The sequence below is a fragment of the Camellia sinensis genome, chromosome 2 (genome assembly GCF_055761805.1).
Source record: "Camellia sinensis isolate YWXY chromosome 2, ASM5576180v1, whole genome shotgun sequence".
Classification (NCBI taxonomy): Eukaryota; Viridiplantae; Streptophyta; class Magnoliopsida; order Ericales; family Theaceae; genus Camellia; species Camellia sinensis.
The window spans coordinates 44,247,501-44,266,011 of record NC_138962.1 but is presented as its reverse complement, the minus strand read 5'-3'; the positions used below and the strand labels follow the sequence as shown (position 1 = coordinate 44,266,011).

General features: G+C 32.3%; 2 protein-coding genes across 3 annotated transcripts in view; both read left to right on the top strand.

Annotated features, from left to right (window-relative positions):
- The first annotated feature begins 4,469 nt into the window (after positions 1 to 4,469).
- Positions 4,470 to 9,625, top strand: LOC114258021 (heat shock 70 kDa protein, mitochondrial). The gene is made up of 6 exons (XM_028197860.2): positions 4,470 to 4,807; positions 6,358 to 6,428; positions 6,511 to 6,589; positions 6,721 to 7,287; positions 7,364 to 7,984; positions 8,581 to 9,625. The coding sequence occupies exons 1-6, from the start codon at positions 4,733 to 4,735 to the stop codon at positions 9,202 to 9,204; spliced, it is 2,037 nt and encodes a 678-aa protein (XP_028053661.2). The 5' UTR covers positions 4,470 to 4,732; the 3' UTR covers positions 9,205 to 9,625.
- A 4,335-nt stretch (positions 9,626 to 13,960) lies between these two features.
- The window catches only part of LOC114258020 (rDNA transcriptional regulator pol5), a 14,095-nt gene continuing 9,544 nt past the window's right edge, over positions 13,961 to 18,511 (top strand). Inside the window, exons 1-4 of one of the 2 annotated variants that reach the window (XM_028197859.2) lie at positions 13,961 to 14,112; positions 14,455 to 15,055; positions 16,260 to 16,385; positions 16,483 to 16,680. In XM_028197859.2, the coding sequence (XP_028053660.2) occupies positions 14,489 to 15,055; positions 16,260 to 16,385; positions 16,483 to 16,680 (891 nt within the window). In that variant the 5' untranslated portion in view covers positions 13,961 to 14,112; positions 14,455 to 14,488. The remainder of the gene's footprint in view (positions 14,113 to 14,454; positions 15,056 to 16,259; positions 16,386 to 16,482; positions 16,681 to 18,511) is intronic. The other variant, XM_082914259.1, reaches the window with a different exon arrangement.

The window sequence follows — 18,511 nt, the reverse complement described above, 5'->3', positions numbered from 1 at the left end:
CCATCAGATAGTAAATGCATGAACGGAAAAGGATATTGGTTCCCAGCATAAGAGTAGGAGAAAACCTTCAGTACTAATATAGACTGGCATCGGAGGTTTATACAAATTAAGAAAATGCCAAATGGGGAACAAACTGCCTCTTTCACACTCACTCTCCTAAGAGGAAATATGTAACATAGCGCATAGGTGTTCAAAGAAAAATTGGATGCATTGATAGCTTAACTACAATCACAACTTCTAAAATTTAAGGATGAGGAAAGGCAAATTTAACAAGTAGACAAATCGTGTGCCCAAAACTTATATCTAAGTTCACAACATACATGATAGTTACCTACTTTCGTGGCTGTAACATTGCTATAATACTCCAAACAATACGAGAACTCCCCATTAGCTGTCTGCCCCTAGCCCCCCAAAAGCGTAGGGCAGAGAGCCTATTAGGGAGTGAGTGATGGAAGCAATTTTTCATCACACTAATATATCAGCGTACTACATATTGTATTTCAACGATAGTATTACATAACAATATCAGTGATTTTCTGAAACCAATCAAAACTTTCCAACATAACAAGGAAATTTCTCAGGATGGAAAAAATAGGGAAACAAAACAGTTTGCACAATTACTTAATATTAGTAAACATAATTAAATAGATAACAAATTTATGGAGTTGGAGTAGCATAATCAAGCCGCGTCAGCTAATAAACCTTTGCTAGAAATCTATTGACAATCTTTTTTTTCCCTTCTATCTACCACAGATAATTAGTTAACTTCCTTGAGGGTTAACCCCCCTTCCTCGAGTCATTATTTCATCAATATGTTATTCAGAAACCTGTTCAATAAGGGAAAACTGTGAAGGTAGCAGAAGTCAATCAATGTTGTGAAAACAACCAAGCAAATAAGTAATTCTCTACCTGCCTACCACGGATAAACATTAACAATCAAATGAACCATGTCTCCACCATTCAATCCAAAGAAATTACAACCTTTAAATGCAAAATACAGTCCCAACAAATCACATACAGGACATTGCGTGTCTCATTAGTTTCGAAAATTAGGGAAAACATTAATTCTGAAAATTAAGGAAAACAGAGATAGAAAAGTAGAGAAATTGAGTGAGTGAGAAAGAGAGAGAGAGGACCCATACCTGAATATACAAAACAGAGAAATCGAATAATAAGAGGCGTTGATGGAAGAGAACACACGACACTAAAGAAGACGGGCGGACAGGCTTGGAAATATGACGTCAGTGGCGCCACTGAAGGAGAAGAACATGCGATGTTGGCAGCAGCGCTGGAGAATAACACGCTGAAGGAGGAGGACAAAGGGCTAACTCATGTTTTGTTTTGAGAGGGAGAGAGACAAAGATGAGAGAAAAACTCATAAACACAAAAATAAAAAGGGGGAAAAGTTGTAGTCTATTTTTTTTCATTACCCACAATATGGCAAAATTTACCCTCTTAAATTAGTGACAAAATAATTTTCTCACTAAAAGGTCTTAAAATATTAAAATTTATTAGTGATAAAAATATATTTCTCACCAAATGGTATTAAAATATTTCAAATCAAGTTTCTAAAAAACATATATATTTAAAATTATTTGTGACAAAAATATATTCCTCATAAATTAGTTTATAATTGGTAACAAATTTTTTTCTCACCAAAAGTGTCAAAATTTTGGCGCCATCCAAAAAAATTAGCAGGAAAAGTTTCGGTGATGAAACTTAATTTTTTTCTCACCTAAAAGGAAGTATTTATTGACGAAAATAAATTTCTTCATCTATTATTTTTATTTTTTTTATTATACGTGACAAAATTTATAATTCATCATGGATTACTCTTATTTAGTGACAAAATTTGTTTCTTTCACTAATTTATTTACCAAATCAACAACAAAGCCAGATTATAAGCTAAAAAAATTGTGAAATTTGAAAACCCATAAAAAATTTGAAACAACTAAATTAAATTGATGCAATACAAGAAAAAAAAATAGAGAAAAAAGAACCCGAGTTTGATATAGAGAGTGGAGTCCTGTGTATACAAGAAGGGCCAACGGTAGCGTAGGCGTTGAAGGTGGAGTAGCGAGGGCAAAAAGCAATGGTAGAAAGGTGACGTGCGTGTGTTTTCAGACAGAGAGAGAGATAGAGACAGAGAGAGTTAGTTGATAATCAGAAAAGGGGCAAAAAAAAAATTAATACCCTATTTTGAGAGAGAGAGAGAGAGATGATAAGTAGAAAAGGGGTAAAAAAATTAATACCCTATTTTTTTTTCATTGCCGCTCAATACATCAAATTTTTTCCACCAAAATTGGTGACAACATTATTTTCTCACCAAAAGATCTCAAAAGTATTAAAAATTATTGGTGACGAAAATATATTCCTCACAAATAATTTTATAATTAGTGACAAATTTTTTTCTCACCAAAAGTCCCAAAATTTTGGCGCCGCCTAAAAAATTAGCAGGAAACTTTTTGGTGACGAAACTTAATTTTTTCTCACCTAAAAGGAAGTATTTATTAACGAAAATAAATTTTGTCACCTATTATTTTTATTTTTTTATTATATGTGACAAAATTTATAAATTCCTCATAAATTATTTTTATTTAGTGACGAAATTTATTTTCTTCACTAATTTTCGTCACCATAGGTTACTTTTGTTGTACTGACAGTGTCAATATTTGCAGGGACTATATTTCTGTTGGCTTTTTGGCTTTTCGAAGGGTATTTTTGTAAATGTGAGCGTGCCAGCAAGGATCAATCAGTCCTTACAGAAATTGTGATTGCCAACCAATTACCAGACGATTGTGTTTTAGTTTTTTCAGCCTCAATGAAGAGGACTTTTACTGGTGGCTTGACTTAGGAGAAATTAAGAGAAATAACAATTAATATGAAGAATAATGGAAGTATTTCATAAAAATGAAAAACTTACAATAGTCCAAACTCAGCCTCGAAGAGGTTTACAGCAACAGTCTACTTGAATCTACTTGAGACTACTCCTATGAATTGAAGTGCAGTGCAGATATGTAAAGTGCAGGTATTGAAAGTACATGAATGTAAAACTGGAAAGTAAAATATGAAATAAAGACTGGTATGTATGATCTGAGTTCCATCCCTTTTCCTGGGGGTCTCTCTGCTATTTATACTTGTCAAAGATGACCTTCGAACTGCTCTTCGAACCGTCGAACTGCTCCTCCATGATCTCTGATCATGTTGCCTTAGAAGTAGCTCCATTATGCCACCATTTGCAGTTAGGCTTCCCTCCTGTATTTGAATTTGAATATGAGTAACCGTTGAAGCCACGTCACCTTGCGTTTCTTTACTGATCCAATGTTGCTCAGACCATGTGAGAACCAATTATCATCACCACGTGTACGATCAGGATTGAAGACTTAAATTATTTTCCAATAATACCCTTATTCTGCCACGTGTCGGATTGTAACTGGCTTTTACAAAATATATAGCTAACAATTTCATGCCACTTTCATGGAAAATAATCAAGAATTGAAGGTTCAAGTTATTGGATCACCATTAACAATCAACAATACCAACAAGGCAAACATTCATAAAAGGGGAAAAAAAATAACTACAATATTACAAAATAATGATTGGCCAAACATTTTCAATCTATGTGAATGTTCACAGCTTTCAACAACAACAATAATAATATCTGAAATAATTTGATTATCCAAATATTTTCAATCCATGTGAATGTTCACAGTTTTCAATAACAACAACAAAAATAATTTGGTTTGGCATACATTCTTCTAAACCATTTGAATGTTCACAATTGTGATCACAACATAATGGCAACTGTAATGTTTTTGAGTGAAAAAATCAATATAATTAGGGATTATGATTGAGGGGTTCAGATTAAAGGTTAGGGTATGAACAATATGGACTCTTATATATTGTATGAATAGAAACATGGGATATTTGTGAAAGTTCACAATGTTATTTGTTGAAAAAGAAATTTAGGGTTTAAATACACGAATGAGTAGATTACTTATGTTTTTTGCCCATTTCGACGATTGTGTTGTCACAAATTATCGTCGAATGTGATTTTAACGAAGATAGACCTTATGGATGTTTAACAATGGTGATTCCACGATTTCGGCGACCGACGGCGTAGGGATGACAAAGAACATGATAAGACGATGCGACGATGGAACAAAGACAGTCTTCTGGGCGTTGAGACGATATGAAATAGGGTTTTGAATTTTTGGAATGGTAGAGATACTGTGCGTGATTTCCCGCAAGAAGAAAGGGGAAGAGAGACCGTTATTTGATTCAAAGAAATGATAGGTACGTGTTTGTTTGAGAATTTTTTTGGTCTTTTAGTATGAAATGGACCTAATAAAATATTATAAAACACTATAAGTCTTATGAAATAAATACCAATTTTTTTTTTTTCTTTCCAAAAGGAATTTTAATTTTTAAAAAAATAAAAAAAATAAATTGTGCCAATGGAAACGTAGATAGAGGAATGCCACATCCATCAAATTTCTAGAAGCTTCGACTAATGAAAAACTTATTGTCCACGTAGTTCATCATCTCTCTCTCTCTCTCTCTCTCTCTCTCTCAAATCTCGTATTGTCTGCGCCTCCTCTCCCAAGCCTCATCTCATTCTTAAAAACCCTAAACCCTAACAAACCCTCTGACCCAAAAACCACAACCCCTAAATTAAACCATTTTCACTTCTCTCTCGTTCGATCAATCCATTTTTGATTTCTCTTCTCAAATGGCGACCGCTGTGTTGCTCAGATCTCTTCGTCGCCGCGAGTTCTCCTCCGCTTCTCTCTCCGCCTACAAATCCGTACGTACTAATTCCTCGCCACATTTCATAGATCTTGATGTTGGTATATTTAGTCGTTTGATCTATTGCTTGTTGATCTCAGTCACTTTTATGATTTGGGTTCTAATTTGGTGTATAGTAGATGCGATTCTGTTGCCTGATCTAATAGTATGTTTGTTTCCCTAGAAAATTATTGATTATTTTGAGGTTCAGTTATAGTCTTCTTGGGCTCCAAACGACGAGTAATCTAGGGTTTATTCATTTTTGTCAGTAACTTACTTGATAGTACATAGGTCACTGCAGGACTGGGTTGAATTTACAGCTGAAACCTCTGCTCTCAAAAAAAAAAAAAAAGAAGAAAAAAAAAAAGCAAAAATCAATCAGTTTAAACCTGTCTTTTGCTCCTCTAGCCTTTTATGTCCATTAAAAACACCAATAAAGCCTATTATAGAAGATAATTTTCTCTTATAATTAAAAGAACTATTTAGATTGTTGTACTTAAATTAAAATTTTGTGCATAATGCACCAACATGTGTACAAGTGTTTTTGAAGATTGATAAATTTTATTTTCATTGTCTACCTCAACCTTAGTTCGCACATGATCAATCGACCAAATCCAAATTTGGTTTTTAAAATTTACAAAAAAAATTGGCATCATATTCTTTGTGTGATTTTAATTCTTTTCACCTTAACAATAGCCCATTTTTAGTGTGACCCGTTACCTTATCATAATACTTGGTGTGATTTTTTTGTGTCTTTGGATAATATTTCTTATTTTGAGGTGTATTTAACTGCACCTCTTGTTGAATTATCGCGATTCTCTGTTTCTTGAACCATATATTTATTTTCATGTCTAAAATGCTTCAATTTTTATTTTTATTTTTATTTTTTATTATTTTCATTTTCTTCTGGTTAGTTTTATGCTCACTGTGCCTTTTCCAAGGTGATGGGTTGTGGTGGTGCTGAGCATTTTGGTAAAGTTCCTTCAATAATGTGCTTGTCTTGTCTGGTTACTTAGCTGTTCTCCTGCTGCCCTTCATTTTTTGTTTCTTTTCAATTGCTCTTTTGCAGTAAGAAAGTGTGGCACATTTCTATAGTTTAAATTTCTGAAATGTTTCGTTGTGTGGCAATATTTTCCCTAGTTGTAAGGAATGCTCATTTTAAAGTTTGTATGTATAGTACAACATGGGCTTAATTCTGTTGTTTGTGTCGTAGCTCCTCATGGGGCACTAGTACTGACATCTTTTAGAGTATTAATTAACCTATGTTATGAAGCAGGCTTTGCATGATTTGATTCTTTCGCATAATTTTTTTATGTACAAGTAGTTTAGGCTCCTCTTGATTTGTTTCTTCTTATATTCAGTTGCATTACATTTTCTGGTTTTGTTTATCATATATATATATATGTATGTATGAATCTGCATTGCTCTTCTTGATGCTCAGAACTTGTATAATTACTAGAGCAGCAGACTTTTGAGATTTTTTTATTTTTATTTATGTTTTATATAGTTGGCCTTATTTCAATGGATGGAACTGCATATTGAATGTTATATTCTGTAATGTCTTTGCAGTTGACTGGAAATGCAAAATCATCTTGGTCTACCTCACAACACAGATGGGGTAGTTTGGCCAGACCATTTAGGTATATCAGATTAAATGCTATATTCTAGTGTGCTTTAATATTTTTTTGTTCTAGCTTCTGACTAATTTTCCTTTCCAAACAGTTCAAAGCCTGCCGGAAATGATGTTATTGGAATTGATTTGGGTACCACAAACTCATGTGTTTCAGTTATGGAGGGCAAGGTTAGTGCTATTGTGGTCCTAAATATTCAACACACTTGTTTGATGAAAATTTTGATGTTAATATTAGAAACCTGATTAACTCTTGAGTCTTGACTTTTATTTTATTTATAATATTATTATTATTTTTGTAGAATCCTAAAGTGATTGAAAATGCTGAGGGATCTCGGACCACACCATCAGTGGTTGCATTTAACCAAAAGGCAGAGCTTCTTGTGGGTACACCTGCCAAACGTCAGGCTGTGACCAACCCAACAAACACACTTTTTGGTACCAAGCGTCTCATTGGGAGACGTTTTGATGACCCCCAGACACAGAAAGAAATGAAGATGGTTCCGTACAAGATAGTTAGGGCTCCCAATGGAGATGCTTGGGTTGAGGCCAATGGGCAGCAATATTCTCCAAGCCAAATTGGTGCATTCGTCCTGACTAAGATGAAAGAAACTGCTGAGGCATACCTTGGAAAGACGGTTACAAAAGCTGTGGTCACTGTACCAGCTTATTTCAATGATGCTCAAAGACAAGCGACAAAGGATGCTGGGCGAATTGCAGGCCTTGATGTGCAGAGAATCATTAATGAGCCTACTGCTGCTGCACTTTCCTATGGTTTGAACAACAAGGAAGGTCTTGTTGCTGTTTTTGACCTTGGTGGTGGAACATTCGATGTTTCCATTTTAGAGATTTCTAATGGCGTTTTTGAGGTATGCAAATTGCTTTAAATTTAAGCAGGTGTTTGTTAATCTGCATTCATGTGTAACCTTGATAACTCATGTTTAGGTGAAAGCAACAAATGGTGACACATTCTTGGGAGGAGAGGACTTTGACAATGCTCTGTTGGAGTTCTTAGTGAGTGAGTTCAAAAGAACTGAGTCAATCGATTTATCGAAGGATAAGCTTGCCCTTCAGAGACTTCGGGAAGCCGCTGAAAAGGCCAAGATTGAACTGTCATCAACATCCCAGACTGAGATCAACCTACCATTCATCACAGCCGATGCCTCCGGTGCAAAGCACTTGAATATAACATTGACCAGATCAAAATTTGAGACCTTGGTGAATCACTTAATCGAGAGGACAAGGAGCCCATGCAAGAACTGTGTGAAGGATGCTGGCATAACAACCAAAGATGTGGACGAGGTTCTTCTTGTGGGAGGCATGACACGTGTTCCAAAAGTGCAGGAAGTGGTGGCAGAAATATTTGGTAAGAGCCCAAGCAAAGGTGTAAACCCTGACGAGGCAGTTGCCATGGGAGCTGCTATCCAGGGAGGTATTCTCCGTGGAGACGTTAAGGAGTTGCTTCTCCTAGATGTCACTCCTCTCTCACTTGGTATTGAGACACTAGGTGGTATCTTCACCAGATTGATCAATAGGAACACAACCATTCCGACAAAGAAAAGCCAGGTAACTCTTTGTTCTTCAAACTCCAACCTTAGTGTCATCAATGTTATTAGTAAGAAGTCATGATTGAATATCCATGTTGTGGTCATTGCACAAGGAATTGAATTTGCATTAAAATGGAAATATGTGTAATTGTAGAAACCTTTATATTGGATGATGAATCATTTTGTTAAAATAGTGAATCATGAATCATGAATGATATAGAATCGTGAATATATAATTTTATGTGTATATCACATAGTATCTAGAATGAAATAAATATTAATATAACTAAATTGTATACTTGTATATACATATAAAATGATATACATTAGTATAGTTAATTGATCTCTTCTTTTGTGCGAGAATGACATTGTTTTATGCACTATGCAAACAAAATTGAATCGCAGTGACTTTTAGTGAATTGTAGTGAATCGGAATGAATTGTATTGAATTGCAATTGAATCATAAGATTCATGCAATTTAAGATTCAACAACTTGAATTGATCATATTGATTGAAACTTGTATCGATCAATATGAATCGAATGAATCGAATCGTGAATGGTAAGATTATAACAACCATAGTTTTGATATTTATGAATGCTGTTTCTTGTCTCAGGCATTCTCAACAGCAGCCGACAACCAAACTCAGGTGGGTATAAAAGTACTGCAAGGTGAGCGTGAGATGGCTGCCGACAACAAGATTCTCGGTGAGTTTGATCTTGTTGGCATTCCACCTGCTCCTAGAGGCATGCCTCAGATAGAAGTCACGTTTGATATCGATGCCAATGGTATTGTCACTGTCTCTGCTAAAGACAAGACCACCGGGAAAGAACAACAGATCACCATTCGTTCTTCCGGAGGTCTCTCGGAAGATGAAATCGAGAAGATGGTCAGGGAAGCCGAGATGCATGCTCAGAGGGACCAAGAAAGGAAAACTCTGATTGATCTGAAAAACAATGCAGACACTACCATTTACAGCATTGAGAAGAGCGCGAATGAATACAAAGACAAGGTTCCAAGTGAGGTGGTTTCGGAGATCGAGTCTGCTGTTGCAGACTTGAGGAGTGCAATGGGGAAAGACGATGTGGAAGATATTAAAGCAAAGCTTGATGCTGCAAACAAGGCTGTTTCAAAGATTGGACAGCACATGTCGGGAGGTTCTGGTGATGGTTCTGCCTCAGGGGGTTCTCAGGGTGGTGACCAAGCTCCCGAGGCAGAGTATGAGGAGGTGAAGAAGTAGGTGGTGAGACCGGCTAAGAAAATGGGCAGACAATGAGATAAAATTTTAGTAATTTTTGGTTCTCATGATATAATTTGTTAGCAGTTTTGTATTTAAAAATTTGGAGCCTTGGTGTACTGGCTGATTTGTTATGTGATAATGCCCGATTCAAAACTTTATTGATAGGTTGAAATTTCTGCAGAAGAGATTTTCCTGCTGAATTCTTACACGGCTACGCTGGTGATCATTGTCTTGTGGTATTCTTTGAGATCCATTTTAGTCTGGAAAATTATCTGAATTTTGATGAGTGAGAGGTCAGTACCTCTATTTTTTTTTCGGTTGTTGTAGTTGGAAGCTTCATTTTTGTGGGGATTCGGATCCTCTCCATTTCATAGGGAAATATTGATTCATTTACGTTCTATGAAAGTTGGGTATCCTTTTAGTACTGATTAAAACTCTTTCTACTTAGCTGAAATGCATGTTGTGCGACCATAAAATTTGGTGAAATCAATATATCGACCTGGGTTGGTATAAATTATGTGTTTTGATCTGATTTTTGATGGGATTCTTAATTAAGATTGGTTTTTATGAGTTAAGGCTCAAAAATATCAGACCAAATATTTTTTTAATATTAATTTTAATCTGTTGTTAAATTTCAATTATGAGCGTATAGACCTCTCCAATTATTTTCGAGCTTGCTCTTCAAACCGGCCTATCGCTCTCCTCTGTGAAAAGGTTCTACTTCCTAAATTTCTCTCAATGCCATTCAATTGCAGTGCGGGAAGCTTACTAAACAGTTGCACTCCCGGATATATATGTTGGGTCATTCTAATGTTGATGAGGTTTTTATCTATTCTATTTGTGAGAATACTCCTATAAAGCTACGGATTTATGTATACTTTTTTTTGCCCTTACATTACTAAAAATTGTAATTTTCTACTAAATAATATATAAATGAAAATTATTGTGGGTGTTGGGTTTAGATGATAAAGATAAAACAAATAGGACAGTTACGCCAACTCTTCCATTGGAGCGTCGCGGGGTTTGAGTGAAGCAGTTATCTATTTTTGAAACAATATTATATGATCGTGTTCAATCATATTATATTAGGGTGTGAGGGGTGTGTATAAAATATAAATTTTAATTTTAAATTGATAATATATTTTTTATGTTATTTAAGTAATAATAGTGTTTTTTAACAAGTTAAATGAATGGTCTTATATTCAAGTCTTGTGTTTCTCATCATATATACATATATATATATATATATATATTATTAAAAGTAGTGTTTTTTCTTTACTTTGGCGACGCATTCTAAATGCTTACTTTTTTTTAAAAGGCCACATCAATATGTCTTTTCTATTTAAATATAAAGTTTTATATAAACTCAATTTTAATTATAATAACCAATTTTATATGGACTTTATTCAAAAAATATTTATTTTTCATATATTTTTATATATAGTTGATATTTTAGTTTAATTATTATGACATTTCAAAAAATTTATTTCGATATACAAATAAATAAATAAGATAAAATGTGCTTAATTATGTGCATCGCACGGATTAAATTAATTTAATTTTTAATTTTTAATTTTTTTTGGTCTATCTCATTGATATCTTAATATTAATTTATATTTAATTTTTTATTTAACATGAAATTATTTATTACAAAACATTTATATTTAATTTAAATTTTACACATCTGTATACAATATGCATGAATAATTCAAAAATAATACTAAAGAAAAAATCAATACTCTACATAATTAATTAATTTATTTCCTTTTTAATTCAATCACAATATATTTATATTTAATCTTTTAAATAAATTTTGTGTAATTCTATTTATATATATTTTTATTTTCTAAATAAAAATAAGTAATTAGAATCACTTTTAATTTTATATTACTAAATTCTCTTTTTAATTTAACTATTATTTTTAATAGCAAAATGAGTGTTTGTTTTACTATCTTATAATTTAAAATATATCATATAAAATCATTATATGATAACTATATTTTTATAGCACAATAGAACTACAATGATCAAAATAAGCAAATAATTATTTTATATAAGTATTCAACTAATACTTTTATAGAGCAATAATGCTAAGATTATTAAAGTAAATAATTTAAATTAAAATTTTATTTTAAATTAAAATTAATATTATTATTTTGTAACACATATCATAATATAAAATATCATTACATTGATTAAAGTTAACTCTATTGTGATTTTATATTAGATATCATATTTTTAGAAGTGATTTACATACATGTGTAGTGTCCAATTTGATATTGATTGATTAAAATAATAGAACTCAATAAAATTTTTTGTTGGTTAAGTTTTTAGAAGATAAATTAACAAATGTCAAATAATAAATAGTGTGGAGTATTATTTTAAAAAATAACGATTCAATGAAAACGATTGTGCATATTCAAGGCACATATTGATGTTTCTTGATTAATTTTTAGGGCAAATTACAACACCCCCTCGAGGTTTGGTGAAAATACAGATTCCTCCTGAGGTTTGAGAAATTACATCCCACCCCCTGAGATTTATATTTTTATAACAAATTGCCCTTTGAGATTTTTATTTTCATACAGATTCTCCCATAATTTCTCCTAATTTGTTATGAAAATTTGACCCTCAAGAGGCAATTTGTAATTTCTCAAACCTCAGGGGAATCTGTATTTTCACCAAATCTCAAGGGGGGTGTTTGTAATTTGCCATAATTTTTAATAAGTTTTACAATCTTAGGGGTGTTTGTTTTGGAAGGATTGGGCATGGGATTGGATTATTAGTCCGGATGGACTAATAATCCGTTGTTTGTTTCAAAAGTTTTTCTTCGGACTATTAGTCTCATATTTGTGGGACTATGCTATTCTATGGGAGTGGGTGGGATAGAAACCATGAGATTACTCATCCCATGCAATTAGTTTCTAAAATTATATTTTTGCCCTCTGGTATTTAATTATGTATTATATTTAGTAAAATTCAATGAAATTTAAACGCTTCAATTTAAAAATAAAATAAATTTTTTAATTTTTTTTTGGTTTTATTTATTTAAATTTTTAAAATAATTTTTTTGTAGATGTTTTATTGATGTTTTATTTTAAAATTTTGTTTATATTTTATTTAATTTCATTATTTAAATTTTAATAGATGTTTTATTTTATTTCATTATTTAATTATTATTTAAAATAAATTTATTTAAAATTTTAATTAAAAAATAACATATATTTTTCTTGATATAATTTTTAAAAAATAAATTTATTTAATTGTGCAAAAAATAAAATAAAATAAAATTTTATTTAATCTAGCTAAAAATAATTAAAATATTAAAGCTATGTTTAATATTGCTATTACTTAGTAAATAATTAAAAATGATAAAATAGTCATTTGAGCATTTATCATTCTCCATAATATCCCAAACAAATATTAGATTTATTAAAAATAGTCAAATCCAGACATCTAATCCCATGATTAAACAAATATATGATACAAATCTAGTCCAACCAAATAGTCCGGGGACAATGTATCCCAGGACTAATAGTCTGATGGATTACAATCCCCCTTATCCAGTCCGTCCAAACAAACACGCCCTTAGTGATATAAGCATAAATCCTATTTTTGAATCAACTCACCTTAAACATATTTCTATGTAATAAAATACTTAAATATTTTCATATAAAAATATTATAATAAATCATAATAAAATATTAGTTGAAGTATAATTAAAGACACGATGCACCACTCTTTTTTTTTTTTTTTGTGTGTGTGTGTGTGTGTGTTGAAAATATGAAAAAATTCATATTAAAAAATAACATACACTTTAAACCTAACCAAAAACATAAGAAATTAGTAAAGACCTTTTCAATTAATAACCATAATAATTTGTATATTATAAAATCTTTCGATGTTTTTATCATTTTTAGATTTGATACAAGTAGAATTCATGATTTTTAGTAAATTTGATCAACACAAATAAGGATTTGATTTTAGGTTGAGAATATATATATATATATATATATTTTAACTTTGAAAAAAATTGTTTTATGAGCCTTTTACATAGGATCATACACAGTGACGAAAATTTTCATCAGTCATTAACAAATCTATTTGTATTTGATTTTCAATTGTTAAAATTTTCTACACATAAAATATTAATACTCAAAATCAATTTTTTATTTTAAAAATAAATTAACGTGTATTGCACAGGTCACCTACTAATTTAACTACTATTTTTTTTTTCCTTTTGAATTAAGAAATTGACACTTGGTGTAAGAAAAGTCCACTTGGCAAAATGAGGGAAAGAAGTTCATAGATACCAAGTTAGATGTTCACTTTTAATAATACTATATATATATATATAAACCAAACCAAGCCTTAAGGCCAATCATATATCTATACGTTTTTTATTTTCTTCAACTTTGTAATTAAATATTAGGCATTATTGGATTTGGACTTCGATCCAGTCATAAATTCCTATATCAAAAGAATAATGTTATATGCATTAATTAATGTACTAATTAATGATATAATGTGATTTAAGAAGTTTTTGGTATAATTTATATAATGAGTTGAGTTAATAATAATATTATAATTAGTATTGATATACTAATTAGTACACTAATTAGTTCATATACTACCATCCCAAATAAATAAAATGTAATAAAAATAACTAGACGGGGGGCTAAGAGTAAATGTACTTACCACTCAGGGTTATTTAATAATTTTACTAAACTTACGCACTATGCAATAAATATAAAACACAGAACACACTCTTCGCGTCTTCTCCTTCTTCATGTTTCAGGGCGGCCCGAATCGAATCACATTAACAAGCCCTCACAAAGCCCTAGAAATTTAATCCAAACAGTTCTCTTACTACATATCAGTACTCACAAACCCTAGTTTCTCTCCCAGGTTTGTTCTTTATTCATTTTCTTCAATTTTCTTTTGCCATCTGTTTGGTTGCCGAGAAAAACCAGGCAAAGATGGAAAAACAAAATATAGCCATTTTGATTTGCCTTTGTTTGTATTCCGAAACAATGAAATAACGAATTGAATTAAAATCTATATGGTTGTTTCAGATTCAGCTTGGTTTATATTTCGATGCAACCAAACAGAGCATTAGCGAAAAATGATCAATCTTTGTGCACATTTGGTTAATGTAGTGTCTGAAGTACAATGATTGTAATCATTGTATATACATTTTGTTGTTCCTTTGGCTTGTGTTAATTTTGTATATTTGTGTATTAATTTCAGTTTTCAGGTAAGTAGAAATATATATTAGGCATAAATGGGTAGTAAGAAAAGAGGGTCTAGTGTGGCAGAGGAAGTAGAAAATCAGTTAGATACAGGCACTGATAATGTTGTTTCAGAGCCAATGAAAAAGAAAATGAAAAAGGAGAAGCAGAAAGAAGTTGCTGATGGGTCTGGAACCCCATCTTCAACTGCGCAATCTATTACATCAATGGAGAGAAGGAAGAAAAGAAAAGCATTGGATAAAGAGAAACACCGTGAGACTTCTGATGATGTGGGAGCGAAGCCCAAACCTTTGGATTTGAAGGTTGATGAGACTTGGGTGCCTATGGCAACTTCGCCGAGTGGTGGTCTGCCTGAGTTTCATATTAGTGTTTTTAAGGGCCTTGCATCGGCTGATGCTAGTGTAAGAGAAGCATCAGTTGAAGCAATGGTAATAGAGTTGCGGGAAGTCCAAATGGCGTATGATAAGCTAGAGAAAAAGGAGCTGGTTGATGGTGGGTTGCAATTGGAAGCAGAAAAGGATGATGGGTTGAATAACTGTGCACCTTCTTTGAGATATGCTGTTCGGAGACTTATACGTGGTGTTTCTTCATCAAGAGAGGTGTGCTCATTTGATTTGATTCATGATCTTGTATAACTTTATTGCATTTGTGGAATGTATTTGAGTGGTGCCTTTATTTTTTTTCTTCGTCTTTTCTAAACAACATCCTCATATGTGTTCTTTTTAAACTGAATTGCTCATCTTTACATTTGGAATACAAAATGAAAGACAAAAATTGCTTGGAATGTATCATTTCATTTTCCCATGTTGCATTCTTTTACTTACCTCTTATGGTTCTAATTCTTACTTTGTTTATTATTTCCAATATGGATCTCTGCCTCTGTTGAAATAATCAAATCAATGAAGGAAAGTTTTTTAATCAAATCAGGTAGTTTTTAAGTTTTAGCATATTCCAAAGAAGTAATTTATGCTTTATCGACTCATTTCATATCATGGTTCAAGTGTTAAAAATCCGAGAATTTTATTACTCTTTTTCGAAATTCAAAGAAGTTCCCATAGCGGAATATGAAGCATAAAAGAAAATACCTATTAAACAGATCACAAGAATACCAGTTATAGTGCCTATTAGCCAGAGAAGAATCCTTCCATAGTATCAACCATTTAACCCACTTCCCTCCACATTTCATCAAATGGTCTTGCTAGAGACATAAATAGTCATAGATAATTATGTGATGAGATCCTTTCGAATGTAAACATAAGAACTCAATGGGATTCCCTTAACCATTTTATGATGAAAAAAGAATCAACCGTATATTTTGGGTGCATAGCAGGTATACACTATACAATCAAATATAAATTTCCTTAGGATAATGGAAGGTGCTACTAGTGACTTGATTTTTAAGTCATTAGTGGTTGATATTTGTTTAGACAATCCCTCTCCTCCATGAGATTCAATCAGACATTTTTCAATATATTTCATCTTTTTATGATTTGTAGATGTAGTGTTATGCATAGATAATTGAATATTCTTGTTGATGGATCTCCAGTGCAAACCTTAAACACTTCTCTTTGAAGTCATGAAACCTGCTAATGGGCTCATAATTGTGATTGCTTTGGCTGGATCATCTATTGCTTGTGTTTATCATATAAGACTATTTGGAGTTAAGTTACTCATTGTCTGTTAGTTCGATGCTGGGTGCTGCATATCTTCTTGCAGAATATTTTTTGTTGTTGGAATATGCCTAAATGCATTTTTTTTTCTCACTTACTTATGGCGTGTGTGCGGTCTTCTATGCCTTTACAGTGTGCAAGACAAGGCTTTGCATTGGGTTTGACTATATTAGTTGGTGCAATTCCGAGCATCAAAGTTGATGCATTGCTGAAATTGATAGTTGATTTGTTGGAGGTCTCTTCTTCAATGAAGGGCCAGGTGGGAAAAAGTTCCTTTATGCTAGTCTTTGGTGAGGTGTCCTTTTTTCTTTCTTTTTTCATGTGAAGCTCCTACTTTTCTCTTTATTGTGTTGCAGGAAGCGAGGGATTGTCTTTTGGGTCGCTTGTTTGCTTATGGGGCTGTCGCACGATCAGGAAGGCTAACTGAAGAATTGGTTTCTGATAAAAAATCTGCTTCCATCAGAGAATTTATCAGCTCCCTTATTTCCCTTGCAGCCAAGAAGCGGTACTTGCAAGAACCTGCTGTCTCAGTTATTTTTGACTTAATTGAAAAGGTACTTCATTCCCTATTAAGTTTATCATGCAGTTATACAACTATGTATCTATTCTTCTTCACATTTAAGATTATTTGAGTGCCATTTCATCTGAGACAAGGTTGATTATTTGGGTTTTATGTGGTTCTCCTATCATATAAGCTATTAGATTGAAACAACAGGGAATTTCTTGAAGAATGGTGTTTTAGGGCTTGTTTGGTTTGCATCTCAAGATACAATTTTTGAGAAAAATTTCCAAATTTTGTTTGATTCAAATTTTTTGAAAAACATTTCGAAAATTACTTTCTCTCTCTTACACATCAATCAATTACTTTTTCTCTCTCTCCCCTCTCTTTCTCAATCACTTTTTCTCTCACACGCATCTACTCAATTACAATAAAATATCAAATCATCCCAAACTTCCAAATTCCACAACTATTTTCAAAATATACAACCAAACAAACTAAAAAAATTTCTAAACTCTCTTCCCAAATTTTTTTTTTGAAAATTTATCTCAAAACACAAACCAAACACATTTTTTCTGCTGTCTGGCTTGATTCCATTGTCCTGTCACTAAGTTATTTACATATCCTTGCCTACCTCATGCCTCCAAATTGTCCCACCTCTTTTCTTGGTGGGAAAAATTTAATAAATAAATCCATCATGTTGCTCCATTCATTTAAATGGAACGCATATGAAGAGGCTATTTAAAATACACTTATCTTTGAGTGTTGTCTTCTGCATATGTTATTTTGATTGTTGAAAATAGTTGGTGATTATTCAGTATGACAGTGGCTTCTTTGCAATTGCATGCAAGTTGCTTCAATGTGGATTTTTTTTACAGGCTTCCAGTACTCTGTTAATTGTTCCTAATCAAATTCCAGATCTACATAAAGTTTATGTCATTTGATTGTGTTTCTAAAATTTTCTTGGATACCCTTTTGTTTTCATGCTAATCATATGGTGCTTTGGAGAAACTTAGGTAGCGTTTGGTAGAGTTTTCTAAATATGATTTGAGAATAAGAGTTGTATTTTGAGTTTGTGAGTTTTGGAATTATAATTTGAGTGTGGAAAATTTGTTTGGTGAATGAGTTTTGAATTGAGTGGGGAATTTTTGATATGACATGTGATATTTGATACAAAAACTTATAACTCATAACCAAATACATAACTCAAAATTCTATTAAAGCTCATAATTTTTTTTTAAAAATTCGGAAAATATTTTTTCTGAATATATAAAAATTAACATGTGTCAATTGCAAAAAAGAAAAAAAAAAAAAATTGCATGTTCCGGTCAACCGGCCAGAAGACCGGTGGGATGTCCGGTGGAACAGCTGGTTAGGCCAAATTTCAAAAAAAAAAAAAAATTTTGAAAATCGCGCCTCACACAGAGTTTTCTAAATGTTGTGGAAATATAGTTTGAACATCCTATCCAAACATCATATTAGAATGTGTGGGTAGAATTATAGTTAGTAAATTGTTCCAAACACAGCCTTAATACTTAGCTCTCCAAAACAGCTTCCATGCTAATCTTTTTGTGTAACGTATTATATGGTGGATTTGTGTAAACAGATTCCCATTCATTGTCACACAAAACATGTTAAAAAATGTCACGGTGATTATCATTGGCCATCCTTTTATCTTGGTATTATTGTTAAGGGGAAGGGAAGGAAAAGGGAAAGGTAGGATGAAAGTATTATGATGGATGGGACGTATAAAAATGTGATACATATATCCGTGAGTATCCTGCATCAGGTTGTCTGTTGTGTCAATTACATTTCAATATTTTTTGTCCAAGCAACATATTTTTAGTGAGGACTAATGTTTAGGCATATCCCTTCCGCATGTGTCA